General features: G+C 43.3%; 1 protein-coding gene across 1 annotated transcript in view; it reads right to left on the bottom strand.

Moving 5' to 3' along the window:
* Positions 1-13,138, bottom strand: part of PADI4 (peptidyl arginine deiminase 4) — a 57,151-nt gene that overhangs the window by 28,938 nt on the left and 15,075 nt on the right. The window contains exons 2-3 of the mRNA XM_003279528.2: positions 4,586-4,766; positions 1,741-1,807 (exon numbers count right to left, since the gene is read on the bottom strand). Coding sequence (XP_003279576.2) covers positions 1,741-1,807; positions 4,586-4,766 — 248 coding nt within the window. The remainder of the gene's footprint in view (positions 1-1,740; positions 1,808-4,585; positions 4,767-13,138) is intronic.

The raw sequence follows: 13,138 nt of genomic DNA, 5'->3' as shown, positions 1-13,138 counted from the left end.
TGCAGGCACACCCCGCCAGGCTCTCGAAAGACTCTGGCCCCAGCCCTCAGTGACCTTGGGATGGAGGACCCAGCGGTGACACCAGCCCCACCGGCTCTTCATGACATGTGTTGTGACTGTATCTGGGGACAAATTGCAACCCTGAACATGCCCCCACTCTGTCCAAATGGCTTGGCTGAGAAAGCAAACATTTGTTTGTAAATCCTTCCTCCCTCATCCGAATGTATGACCGCAAGGTCATTCCAATAAAATAGATCTGTGTGCCCCACAGCATCATATGGTGACTCTTGTCCCACACGAGGCTGACCCAGATGACCTTCTAAACATATTCATAGCCACATCTTAGTTAGGGCCAGGGAAGCATTGTCCTTTCGGTTTAGCTCTTGTGCATCAGTTTCCTCATCTGTAAAATGGGATAATAATAATACCAATTTCACTGGATTGCTGTAAGGATTAAATGTAAAATCTTAGCACAATGCCTGGCAATCGAGTAAGTGCTGTAGTATTATTATTTAAATATGCATTAATGAATGAAGTGCATTAATGAAACGAAACCTGAAGATTCTATATGCTACATATTATACATATGTGTGTGTGTATATATATTTTGTAGTTTTTGAGACTGGGTCTCACTCTGTCACCCAGGCTGGAGTGCAGTGGCACAATCATGCAGTCTTGACCTTCTGGGCTCGAGCAATCCTCCCACATCAGTCTCTTGAGTAGCTGGGACCACAGGCACATGCCACCATGCTCAGCTATTTTTTAAATTTTTTGTAGAGACAGGATCTCACTATGTTGCCCAGCCTGGTCTCAAACTCCTGGGCTCAAGCGATCCTCCCGCCTCTGCCTTCCAAAGCACTGGGATTGCAGGTGTGAGCCACGATGTCTGGCTGCTACTTATATGTTTAATACACATAATGATACTAATCATGATATTGTTCAAAATGAGGTCAAGTTTAAGAATGGATTTTATTTAAAGAAGAACATTACATAAATATGAGTATAAGTGGATCATTGATATGGCAGAAATGGTGAAGATGAGATATAAATAATGGAATTTGGGGAACACTGTCTATATTCTTGTATAAGACAGTGTCATTATCTACTTTTTGTTATAGATATTTGAGATACCAAAAAGGAATAGAGGGCCAGGCGCAGTGGTTCATGCCAGTAATCCCAGCACTTTGGGAGCCTGAGGCAGGCAGATCACCTGAGGTCAGAAGTTCGAGACCAGCCTGGCCAACATGGTGAAACCCCATCTCTACTAAAAATACAAAAATTAACCAGGCATGATGGCATGCACCTGTAGTCCCAGCTACTAGGGACGCTGAGGCAGGAGGATCGCTTGAACCTGGGAGACGCAGGTTGCAGTGAGCCGAGACCACCCCATTGCACTCCAGCCTGGGTGACAGAGTGAGACTCCATCTCAAAAAAAAAAAAAATAATGGAGATGCATATATTGAAACTCCATGTTCCTACTTCCTAACTTGAGAAGCAAAATGTTAAGATATAATTAAAGTTCCCCGCACCACCACTCCCACATTGTATTTCTTTGTGGTTCACTGACTAGGGATGGAATATTTCTGAACTCCCAGATGTCTGACTGGCTAGAAACTATGCTTTTTCTCTGCTTAGTCTAAAATAAGCTCCAGGTCTGGTTTCTCCTACAGAGACATCCTGCAGGGATTAGGAGGTGGGTAGGGGATGAGACGGCACTCTAGGATCCTGGTTGTCACTTACCCACCCCGGTGAGGTAGAGTAGAGCTTTGACTGGTGGAGTCTTGGGTCCGTAGTATGAAATCTGAACCTATGGGAGAGCAGATCACTAATGACTTCTCTTAGTCATTCAACAAACACGCACTGGACTCCTGCTATGTGCCAGCTCAGGGTAGGGCACTGGGGAGACAAAGATGGGCAAGAACTGGTCCTAGCCTGTAAGGAGTGGCCCCATCCGATGGGAATGGAGGGAAAGCAAAAAGCTTGAATGACTGGTGCTACAGAAGAGCGTCCTGTGGGGGCCCAGCAATGGAGACACTCTGCCTGGCAGGGTCGTTTGTGAAGGAGTGTGATTTGAGGTAGATTTGGGAAAGGGAGTAGGGGCCCAGCAGCTGGAGATGGGGCAGAAGAGGCGCTAGAAGGAGAGAGCTGATCATAAGCCACAGAACTGACTCTGGCAAGCAGAAGGGATCAAGGAAAGACCTGAAGAACCAGACCCTGGAAAGGCCGGGTCCTGGGGGATCTGGGGAGCAGGAGCTTTGAGTGGGTGGAGGTTTTTTCAGGAAGAGATGAGAAAACACCAATCTGCCGTGCCCAAGGTTCGGAAATCCTAGGAGAACACCTCGGATTGGCCAGAGGAGGGTGGAGCATCTGGGTTGACACATCCAAGCAAAATGGCAGTGGGGAGTTTCCAAAGCAGAGCCAAAGCGCTGCCACCAGAGGAAGAGGATCCTGAGGGGCCATATGGAGGTGCTCGCACCTGTCCTGTAGACAGTGGAAATCCAGGAAAACGCCACGGCAATTATGGCCTCTGCCTGGACCACGGTGTCAGCCTTCTGTCTGGTCTCCCTGCCTCCCACCCACTCCTTAGATCCGTCTACTTGCTAGGCCACAGCCAGTGGGATCTTTCTAAAGTACAAATGCTGTCTTGTTAGCCGCTGGCTGAAAACTTTTTGTTGGCTTCCTGTTGTTCACAGAAAATGAGATCCCTGATACCAAACTCTTCAAACTGACTCCTTCACCTCCTGCTCTACCTTTCTTGCCATACAGAACTTCCTCAGTTTCCCCAACATGTGTCTCACCCTTTTCTCATCCAGAGAGTGCACATAAGCTGCCCCTCTGCATCAAGCTCTCTCCTCTCTCCTGCTTTTAGGTGGGTAGTTTGTGTCTTCCTTCAGCTTGCTGCTTCTTTCAGGAAGCCTTCCCTGACCACCCCTTCCTCAGCCTGCCTGGATAGTCAAGCGCTGTGTTCCCCCCAGAGAGAAGCCTGCTTGGCTGGTTCTGCTGGGAACAAGTGGCTATTGGCCCAGAGATCTGTGGGAACCCCAGAGGGTCCTGTTGAGCCCATCTACAGGCAAAGGGGGTGTGGTAGGTGGAATGGTGGTCCCCCAAAAAGATACATCTATATCCTAATCCCTGGAACTTGTCGATGTGATTTCATTTGGAAAAAAAAGTATTTGCAGATCTAAGTTGAGGATCTTGAGACCAGACGCGGTGGCTCACACCTGTAATCCTAGCACTTTGGGAGTCCGAGGTGAGCGGATCACTTCAAGTCAGGAGTTTGAGACCAGCCTGACCAACATGGCGAAACCCCGTCTCTACTAAAGAAAATACAAAAATTAGCTGGGTGTGGTGGTGAGTGCCGGCAATCCCAGCTACTTGGGAGGCTGAGGCAGGAGAATCGTTTGAACCCAGGAGGCGGAGGTTGCAGTGAGTTGAGATTGCGCCACTGCAGTCCAGCCTGGGTGACAGACTCTGTCACAAAAAAAAAAAAAAAAAAGGATCTTGAGATGAGGAGATCACCCTGGACCATCCAGTTGGGCCCCAAATCCCATGGCAAGTGCCCTTATGAGAGAGGCAGAGGGGGATTCCACAGAGAAGGGGCAGAGGCGATGTGACCATGGAAGCAGACTGGAGTGATACAGCCACAAGTCAGACTGCTGACGGCCCCCAGAAGCTGGAAGAGGCAAATAATTATTCTCCCCTGGAGCCTCCAGAAAAATCTGGCCCCGCTGGCACCTTGACCTCAGACTTGCGAACCCCAGAACAGTAAGAGGATACCTTTCGGTTGTTTTAAGCAAACCATGGTGATTTTCTTTCTTTTCTTTTTTTGAAACGGAGTTTCTTTCACCAGGCTGGAGTGCAGTGGCACGATCTTGGCTCACTGCAACCTCCCCCTCCTGGGTTCAAGTGATTCTTCTGCCTCAGACTCCTGAGTAGCTGGGATTACAGGCGCTCGCCACTACGCCCAGCTAATTTTTGTATTTTTAGTAGAGATAGGGTTTCACTATGTTGGCCAGGCTGGTCTCAAACTCCTGACCTCAGGTGATCCACCCGCCTCAGCCTTCCAAAGTGCTGGGATTATAGGTGTGAGCCACAGTGCCTGGCCACCATGGTGATTTTCTATACCAGACACAGGAAACCGATCCAGGAGCATGGACCAGTGTCCCTTGGGGCTACCTGTCTGTGGCCTCCATAGAACTCAGCATCATTTGCAATTGTTTGTTTACCAGTAGATTCTCTGATGCCACCATTCATAGGTTGTAAGCCCCATGAGGGCTGCACCCTCAGCTGTGTTACTCATTTCTGGATTCCCAGTGCCTGGCAGTGTCTAGCAGTGTCTGGCATGTGTTAGATACTAACTAAAGATTTGCTGAATAGAGTTTAATCTAAACCCTGACCTCCATGAACCCCTGGTAGCCGTATATTAATATCCCCAAGGACACTATGGCTGAAGAAGCCATCACGAGCTCTTCCACAGGGCAAGAGGCTCTGCCAGGTTGGTGCTGTGGATCATGGCAGGACAGAGTGTGAGTGGCTGCCCTGCTGAAGTCCACCCACACTGCCACCCCACAGCTATGACACTCACCTTCTGGTCGCCTGTGCTACCACTGGCCGCTTTCATTGTCAGGGTCACCTCTACCCCAGGGTCCAGGGGCCATGTGGAGGAACCTGTGGAATTCTTCTTGGCTGGAGGGCTGTGGGCAATATCCACGACCACCCCTGGGGAGGCGTTGATGCTGAAGGACGTGCAGTCCTCAGGGGCAGAGCTGTGGACAAGACACATGGGAAAGCAGCGGATGCAGTGAGGAGGGGCTGGGCCGGCCATGGCTCTCCCAGCCTTTCTCCTTGTGATGGTTAACATTAGGTGTCGGATTGTTTGGACTGAAAGATGCAAAGTATTGTTTCTGGAGGTATCTGTGAGGATGTTGCCAGAGGAGGTTGGCATTTGAGTCAGGGGACTGGGAGAGAAAGACCCACCCTCAGTGTGGGTGGGCACCGTCTAGTCGGCTGCCAGCATGGCTACAACCAAAACAGGTGGAAGAGGTGGGATCACCTTGCTTGCTGGGGCTTCTGGCTGCCTTCTTTCTCCCATGCTGGATGCTTCCTCCCGCTCCTCCTGCCCTTAGACACTAGACTCCAGGTTCATTGGCCTTTGGACTCTGGGACTTGCTCCAGTGGCTTGCTAGGGGCTGTCAGGCCTTTGGCCACAGACTGAAGCCTGCATTGTCGGCTTCCTTGGTTTGAGGCTTTCAAATTCAGACTGAGCCACTGCCAGCTTCTCTCTTCCCCAGCTTGCAGATCATGGGACTTTGCCTTGTGATCGAGTGAGCCAGTTCTCCCTAATAAACTCTCTCTCTCTCACACACACATCCGATTATTCTGTCCCTCTGTAGAACCCTGACTAATACACTCCTTTTCCCAACAGTTGTAAAAACCGGACAGCAGCCAGTGCTTACTCTGACCGTGGGGAGTAAGTACTGTAAGGTTGTCAGGAGGGAATGAGAGCGACAGAAAGCGAATCCCCTGACCTGAAGGGTTTGCATTTGAGCTAGAAAAATAGCAGAGGGATGTGCACACTAAAGGCTCCCACATACAAGGATGTAGGCATGGAGGGGTGTGTGCACCCAGAGGTTTCCACCATGCCACTGTGCACACACAGGATTGTGCATGTAGAAAGCATCATAGACTTCTGCTTCTGGAATTGTGGCAGACCAGGTACTCTGAAAATATACTTTTTAAAGCATTGCTGAGCTCATGAGAAATAAGGTAAATCTCCCAGGATTAGCCTTCTCCACGTGCACACAAACATACACACACATGCACATACACAGTGGTCAAAGTGAAGAACATCAAAGATGAAGAGAGGATCTTAAAGGCATTCGGAAAGGAAAGTTAGATTATCTAGGAGGAAATAACAATTCGATTGGAAGCAGACTTGTCAACAACAGTGACATCCAAAAAACAGTTGTGTCATCTCTTTATAGTGTTTTGGGAAAATAGTTGACCCTTGAACAGCACAGGTTTCAACTGTGTGAGTCCACTTCTACTCTGATTTCCTCCCTCCTCTGCCACCCCTGAGACAGCAAGACCAGCCCCTCTTCCTCCTCAGCCTACTCAACATGAAGACGAGGCTGAAGACCCTTATGATGATCCACTTCCACTTAATGAACAGTAAATATATTTTCTCTTCCTTATGAGTTTCTTTTCTTTAGCTTACCTTGTTGTAAGACCACAGTATATAATACATGTAACATACAAAATATCTGTTAATCGACTGTTTATGTTACTAGTAAGCCTCCCATCAACAGTAGTCTATTAGTAGTTAAGTTTTGGAGAGTCAAAGTTATACACAGATTTTGTTTTCTTTTCTTTTCTTTTCTTTTCTTTTCTTTTTTTTTTTTTTTTGAGACAGAGTCTCACTCTGTCACCCAGGTTGGAGTGCAGTGAGCTCGATCTCGGCTCACTGCAAGCTCCGCCTCCCAGGTTCACGCCATTCTCCTGCCTCAGCCTCCTGTACACACAGATTTTCAAGGACACTGGGGGTCAGCAGTCCTATCCACAATGTTATTCAAGGGTCAATTGTAACTGTTAACCTAAAATTGTGCAGTCGTCCAAAAAATATCTTAATAAAGATGTTTTTGGATGAACAAAGACTGATGTTTTAAAATCAGACTTTCACCAAGGCAATTTCTGAAAGCATAGTTTAGGATGGAGGTATCTGATGTCATAAGAATGGTCTGAAGTGCAACAAAGACTGGTGAACAAATAAAATGGTAAATATTTTGGTAAATCTAAACCAACATTGTATACAAAAAGGTCATAAAAACCGTGGGATAAAAAAGGCAGAATGTAATTTGGCAGGAGGATGAGAGGGTTGAAGTATTTTGAGGTCCTTGCTTAAAAGGGGAATTAAGATATTGTTTAACTCTAAATTTTTAAAGTCAAACTTATTTATTTATTTTTGAGACAGGATCTCCCTCTGTCACCCAGGGTAGAGTACAGTGATGTGATCACAGCTCACTGCAGCCTTGACCTCCTATGCTCAAGTGATCCTCCTGTCTCAGCCTCCCAAGCAGCAGGGACTACAGGTGCATGCTACACCCAGCGAATTTTTAAAATTGTCTGTAGAGACAGAGTCTTGCTATGTTACCCAGGCTGGCCTCAAACTCCTGGCCTCAAGCGATCCCTCTGCCTTGGTCTTCCAAAGTGCTGGGATTACAAGCGTGAGCCACTGTGCCTGGCCTAAACTTTTATGTGCCTATACTTTTAAAGGTATTTGGCCGAGCATGGTGGCTCATGCCTATAATCCCAGCGCTTTGGGAGGCCAAGGCAGGAGGATCATTTGCACCCAGGAGTTTCAGACCAGCCTGGGCAACATAGGGAGATCCTGTCTCTACAAAAAATAAAACAATTAGCTGGGCATGGTGGCTTGTGCCCGTAGTCATGGATACTCAAAATGCTGAGGAAGGAGGATAAGTTGAGTCCAGGAGGTCAAGGATACAGTGAACCATGATTCTGCACTCCACAACATCTGCACTCCACCCTGGGCAACAGAGTAAGAACCTGTCTTTAAGAAATAAAATAAATAAAGATATTCACCAAAATAATAGAAATAGCATTTATAAATTTCTACACATGGGAAAAATGCAATAATAAGAAAATGAATAGGAGAACTGCCTTCCAAAAAAGCAAGGAAAGAGTAAAAGGCCACATAGGGAGAAATTGGACAAATAAAAATAAAAGATTGGTAAGAACAAATCCAAATATGTAAATAATCACTTGTAATCCCAGCACTTTGGGAGGCTGAGGTGAGAGGATCACTTGAAGTTAGGAGTTTGAGACCAGCCTGGCCAACGTGGCAAAACCCAGTCTCTACTAAAAAAAAATACAAAAATTAGCTGGGCATGGTGGTACGTGCCTGTAATCTCAGCCACTTGGGAGGCTGAGGCAGGAGAATTGCTTGAACCCGAGAGGCAGAGGTTGAAGTAAGCTGAAATCACACCACTGTACTCCAACCTGGGTGACAAAGTGAGACTCCATCTCAAAAAAAAAAATGTAAATAATCAAAATAAATATAACAGGATTAGTATTGCCAGTTAAAATAGAGTTTTCAATAAATAAACAAAATCCAGTAATATACTGTTTACAAGAAACACATCTAAAATATAAAGATCCAGAAAAGTTGAAATTTTTTTAAAAAGGAAAAAAGATACATTAAGCAAATGCTAACCCAAAGAGAGCTGGGATGGATATATTAATATCAAAAGAATAAATGATTAGACAAAACACATTGGTATCAATAGAGAGGACTGCAACCTAATGATATACAGTTTAACTTACCTGGGAGATATTCTAAACTTGTATGCATCTAATAACAGCCTCAACATATATAAAGCAAGGCTGGGCATGGTGGCTCATGCCTGTAATACCAACACGTTGGGAGGCCGAGGTGGGCAGATCGCCTGAGCCCAGGAGTTCAAGACCAGCCTGAGCAATATGGTAAAACCCCATCTCTACAAAAAATACAAAATAATTAGCCAGGCATTGTGGCATGCACCTGTAATCCTAGCTACTCAGGAGGCAGAGGTGGGAAGATCACTTGAGCCTGGGAGGCAGAGGTTGCAGTGAGCCAATATTGCACCACTGTACTCCAGCCTGGGTGACAGGGTGAGAGGGTAAGACTGTGTCTCAAAAAAAAAAAAAAAAAAAAAAAAGCATATAAAGCAAACATTATTAGAAATACATTCATAGGGAAAAGAAGTTGACAAAACCACCATCAGAGTCGAAGATTTCAACTCTTCTTTCTCAATTAACAATAGATTAAGCAGATAAAAATTTAGTAATGATACAGATTTTGCTAACATAATTAACAAACTTGATTTAGTGGATATATATAGAATTGTGTATCCCACAACTAGCAAATATACATTTTCCCAAGCAAAGCACACATGCGTCATGGGTCATTTCAAAAAGTGACTATGTAATTGGCCATAAAGCAAGTCAACAACAGTGTGACAAACATTAAAGGAGAGGTAATATATGGGCAGCAGATTCTTTGATCATAATGTAACTAAGTTAGAAGTCACTAGTATAAAGTATGTTTGTAAAAGCCCCATACATTTGGAAATTTAAAACCAGACATCTCAATAACTCACAAGTCAAAGGACAATTAATAATGGAAAGTAAGTAATAATACTTAGGACTGAGCAATAACTAAAATACTATTTTCAAAACTTTTGGGGAGATGTCAGAGTGATACTTTATGCCTTAAATGTTTATATTTTTCAAAAAGAAAGTAAAAGCTGAAAATTAATAGAAAAAGAAAATGTAATGTAAAGTCCCAAGATAAAGTTGGAAGAAATCTGTGAAATAATAAAACAATCAATAAAGCCAAAAGTTGGTTCTTAGAATAGATCAATAAAACTGACAAATCTCTGGCAACATGGATCAAGAGAAAAAATATTAGGAAAGCAAAAGAAACATTACTGAGGATAAAGCAGATTTTTTTTTTTTTCTGTAGGTAGTTGATAAAAGGTTAACAAAAGACCCACAGAGAACGTCCTGTTTAACAGGGAAAATGTGAAAACCTTCCCTCTAAAGTCAGAAACATGGGGCTGGGTGCAGTGGCTCATGCCTGTAATCCTAGAACTTTGGGAAGCTAAGGTAAGCAGATCCCATGAGGTCGGGAGTTGGAGACTAGCCTGGCCAACATGGCGAAACCCTGTCTCTACTAAAAGTACAAAAATTAACTGGGTAGTGCACGTCTGTAATCTCAGCTACTGGGGAGGCTGAGGCATGAGAATCATTTGAACCCAGGAGGCAGAGGTTGCAGTGAGCCAAGATTGTGCCATTGCACTCCAGCCTGGGTAACAGAGTGAAACTCTGTTTAAAGAAAAAAAAAAAAAAAATCAGGAACGTGGTAAGGATACTCACCCTCACATCTTTTTGACATTGTGTGGATGATTCTAACCACTGCAGCAAGAGAAAAAAAAGACATAAAGTAAAAGATATAAAGAGTGAAAAGTAAGAAAAAAACTGCCAATATTGACAGAAAATACAGTTGTCTGCAAACCCCAAAAGAGTGAATTAAACTTTTTTAAAAATTAAAAATAAATAAAAAGACAAAACTTTAATAAGGTGACTAACAAAGAGGAAAAAATAAATTACATTTCTATACATCAGCAATAAATAGGAAACAAATATTTTTCTTTTTTTCTAGCAAACCATTTCTTCAAGAAGAAAACAATTTTTAAAAAACAGATATAATTTACAAAAGGAAAAAATACTGTAAAGCACCTAAGATAAATCTAGCAAAATGTGTAAGATTTTTATGAAGAAAATATTCAAACTTTATTGAAAGCTATTAGAGAAGATCCAAAGAAATAGAAATACTATGTATATGGTTAGGAAGGCTTATTGCCGTAAAGGTATGAATTCTGTCCAATGGATTTATATATTCAATGGAATTTTAGGGTTTCTCATGGAACTTGACAAGTTGATTTTTAAATCTACATGAGAAATCCAGGAAATAAGTTGGTCAAGGTACTTGTAAAGAAAAGTAGTAAAAGGTGAGGCACTTTCTCAACCAGGTATAAGACTTCCTATAAAGCCATGGAACTTCAGATGGGGTTTTAATGGCTCAGGCCAAGACAAAGGAAGGATAAAACTTAAAGGAGATACAACTTGATCTATGACAGAAATAGGCTTGCAGATGGCTGGAGGTAGTAGAGACTATATCATAAAAGTTGCTGGAGCAATTGCTAATTCATATAGAAGATACTAAATTGGAAAAATAATTAAATTGATCCCAGCCTCACACTATACACAAAAATCAGCTGGAGGGAGATAAAGACTTAAATGTGAAAGTCAGAACTTTGAATCTCTAAAAGAGGATACAGGATAACATATTTATGCTTTCTCTGAAACAAGACACAAAACCAGTAAACCTGAAGGAAAAGATAAAAAAATTCAACTAGATGTAAATAAATTGGCCAGGTGTGGTGGCTCATGCCTGTAATTCCAGTGCTTTGGGAGGGCAAGGTGGGAAGATCACTTGAGCCAGGAGTTCAACACCAGCCGGGGCAACATAGTGAGACCCTGTTTCTATTTTTTAAAAAATTAACATCAATTTAAAAATTAAAAAAGAAAACAAAATCTGTTAATTGAAAGACAATATAAAGTAAAAAGACAAGCACAATCTAAGGAGAATATATTCACAACATAAAACCAACAAAGGCTTAGCATGCAGACTATTTAAAGAACTTAGGCAAATCAACATGAAAACATGAAGAGGCACTTCACCTTACTAACAAGTAAGAGAATGAAAAGGTGAAGACCATAAAGAAATAGGGTTTTATACCCACTCAACTGGTGAAAAATAACACTATAGATGATACGATTCAGCAGAAACTCTAACACACTGCTTACTGGAGTGTGAAGTTAACCATTTTGCAAAAAAAAACCCAACTTGGTGTTATTAGCCAACACCAAACCCAGCAATTCGATTCCTAGGCAGACACTCTGGAGAATCTCTTTCATATGTTCACTAGGAGACATGTTCAAGAAAGTTCAGAGCAGCCCTTTCTGTAATGTGAACAATGAAACATGGTCTAAATACCCACAAAAGAATAGCTAATAAATTATAGTGGATTCACAGTGGAGACTCCCTAGAGAGGCAGAACTCCTTCCATATAAGGTCACAGAAACACTTAGGATTACGTGTGGTTTTTTTGGTTGTTGTTGTTTGTTTGTTTGTTTTTTGAGGTGAGGTCTCACTCTGTTGCCCAGGCTGGAGTGTAGTGGTGTGATCTCAGCTCACTGCAACCTCTGCCTCCTGGGCTTAAGCTAGCCTCTCATCTCAGCCTCCCAAGTAGCCAGGACTACAGGCGTGCACCACCACACCCAGCTAATTTTGGTATTTTTGTAGAGATGGGGTTTTGCCATGTCATGCAGGCTAATCTTGAACCCCTAGACTCAAGTGATCTGCTGCCTTGGCCTCCCAAAGTGCTGGGATTACAGGCATGAATCACAGTACCTGGCCTAGGATTACATTTTCTATTTTTATTTTGTATTGAATATTTGTCTCTATATTAAGAGTTATATGTATTCATTATAAAGAATTAGGAAAATACAGGAAAAGTATATGGTGGACAGACTTCTAAAATGGTCCCCAGTAATTCCCATCTCTGCTGTTCATGCCCTTGTGTAATTCTCTCCCTTTGAGTATGGGCTGGACCTACTGACTTCCTTCTAACCAATGGAAAATGGTAAAAGTGCTGGAATATCACTTCTGTCATAAGGTTACAGTAGAATTCTGTCTGTCTCTGTCTCTCTGTCTGCCTGTCTCTTGCCTTCTTAGCTTGCTCGCCTTGATGAAGCAAGCTGCCATTTTGTGAGCTATGGAGAGGTCAACATGGCAGGAAACTGAGGGAGGCTTCCAGCCAACAGCCAGGGAGGAACTGAGGTCCCAACACCCTGCAAGGCCCTGAATCCTACCAACAGCCATATGAGTGGGCTTGGAAGTGGCACCTTCCCTGATCGAGCCTTAGCATGACTACGGCTCTACCAATATCTTGAAACCTTGGAGCACAGAACCCAGCTAAACCATACTGGATTGCTGACCTATAGAAATTATGATATAATAAATGTTATCATTTTGAGCCACTAAGTTTTGGGACAGTTTGTTACACAGCATAGATAGCTAATACAGTATATCAGAAGAAAGAAGGAGTGGGATGGGGAGAAGGGGAGAAAGAGTGAAAAAGAGAAAGAAGAAGGAAAGAAAGAAGGAAAGGAGGGAAGAAGACATAAATTGCCTAGAAGAAAATGAATCTTACCACTTACAGACTGTGAAAGGAAAATACATCTTAGGACCCCAAACTCACTAAGCCAAAGGGAAGAGTCCTGGGAACTGGGTCCCTCAAACCTGCCTCTCATGGTTCATAAATAAAATAACTATAAAGATAAAAAGCTACATACTTCCCTCACAATTGGCCCACAAGGAAATTCCTTGTGGGCCCCAAAGATCTTTACCCTAAAACAGTTCTGTTGAATTTCTCCCTAGCAATTGTACATTTATAGCTTATCTTTTTTTTTTTTTTTTTTTTGAGATGCAGTCTCACTCTGTCACCCAGGCAGG

This window comes from Nomascus leucogenys, chromosome 24 (assembly GCF_006542625.1).
Source record: "Nomascus leucogenys isolate Asia chromosome 24, Asia_NLE_v1, whole genome shotgun sequence".
Lineage (NCBI taxonomy): Eukaryota > Metazoa > Chordata > Mammalia > Primates > Hylobatidae > Nomascus > Nomascus leucogenys.
This window is presented reverse-complemented; position numbering and strand designations above follow the sequence as displayed.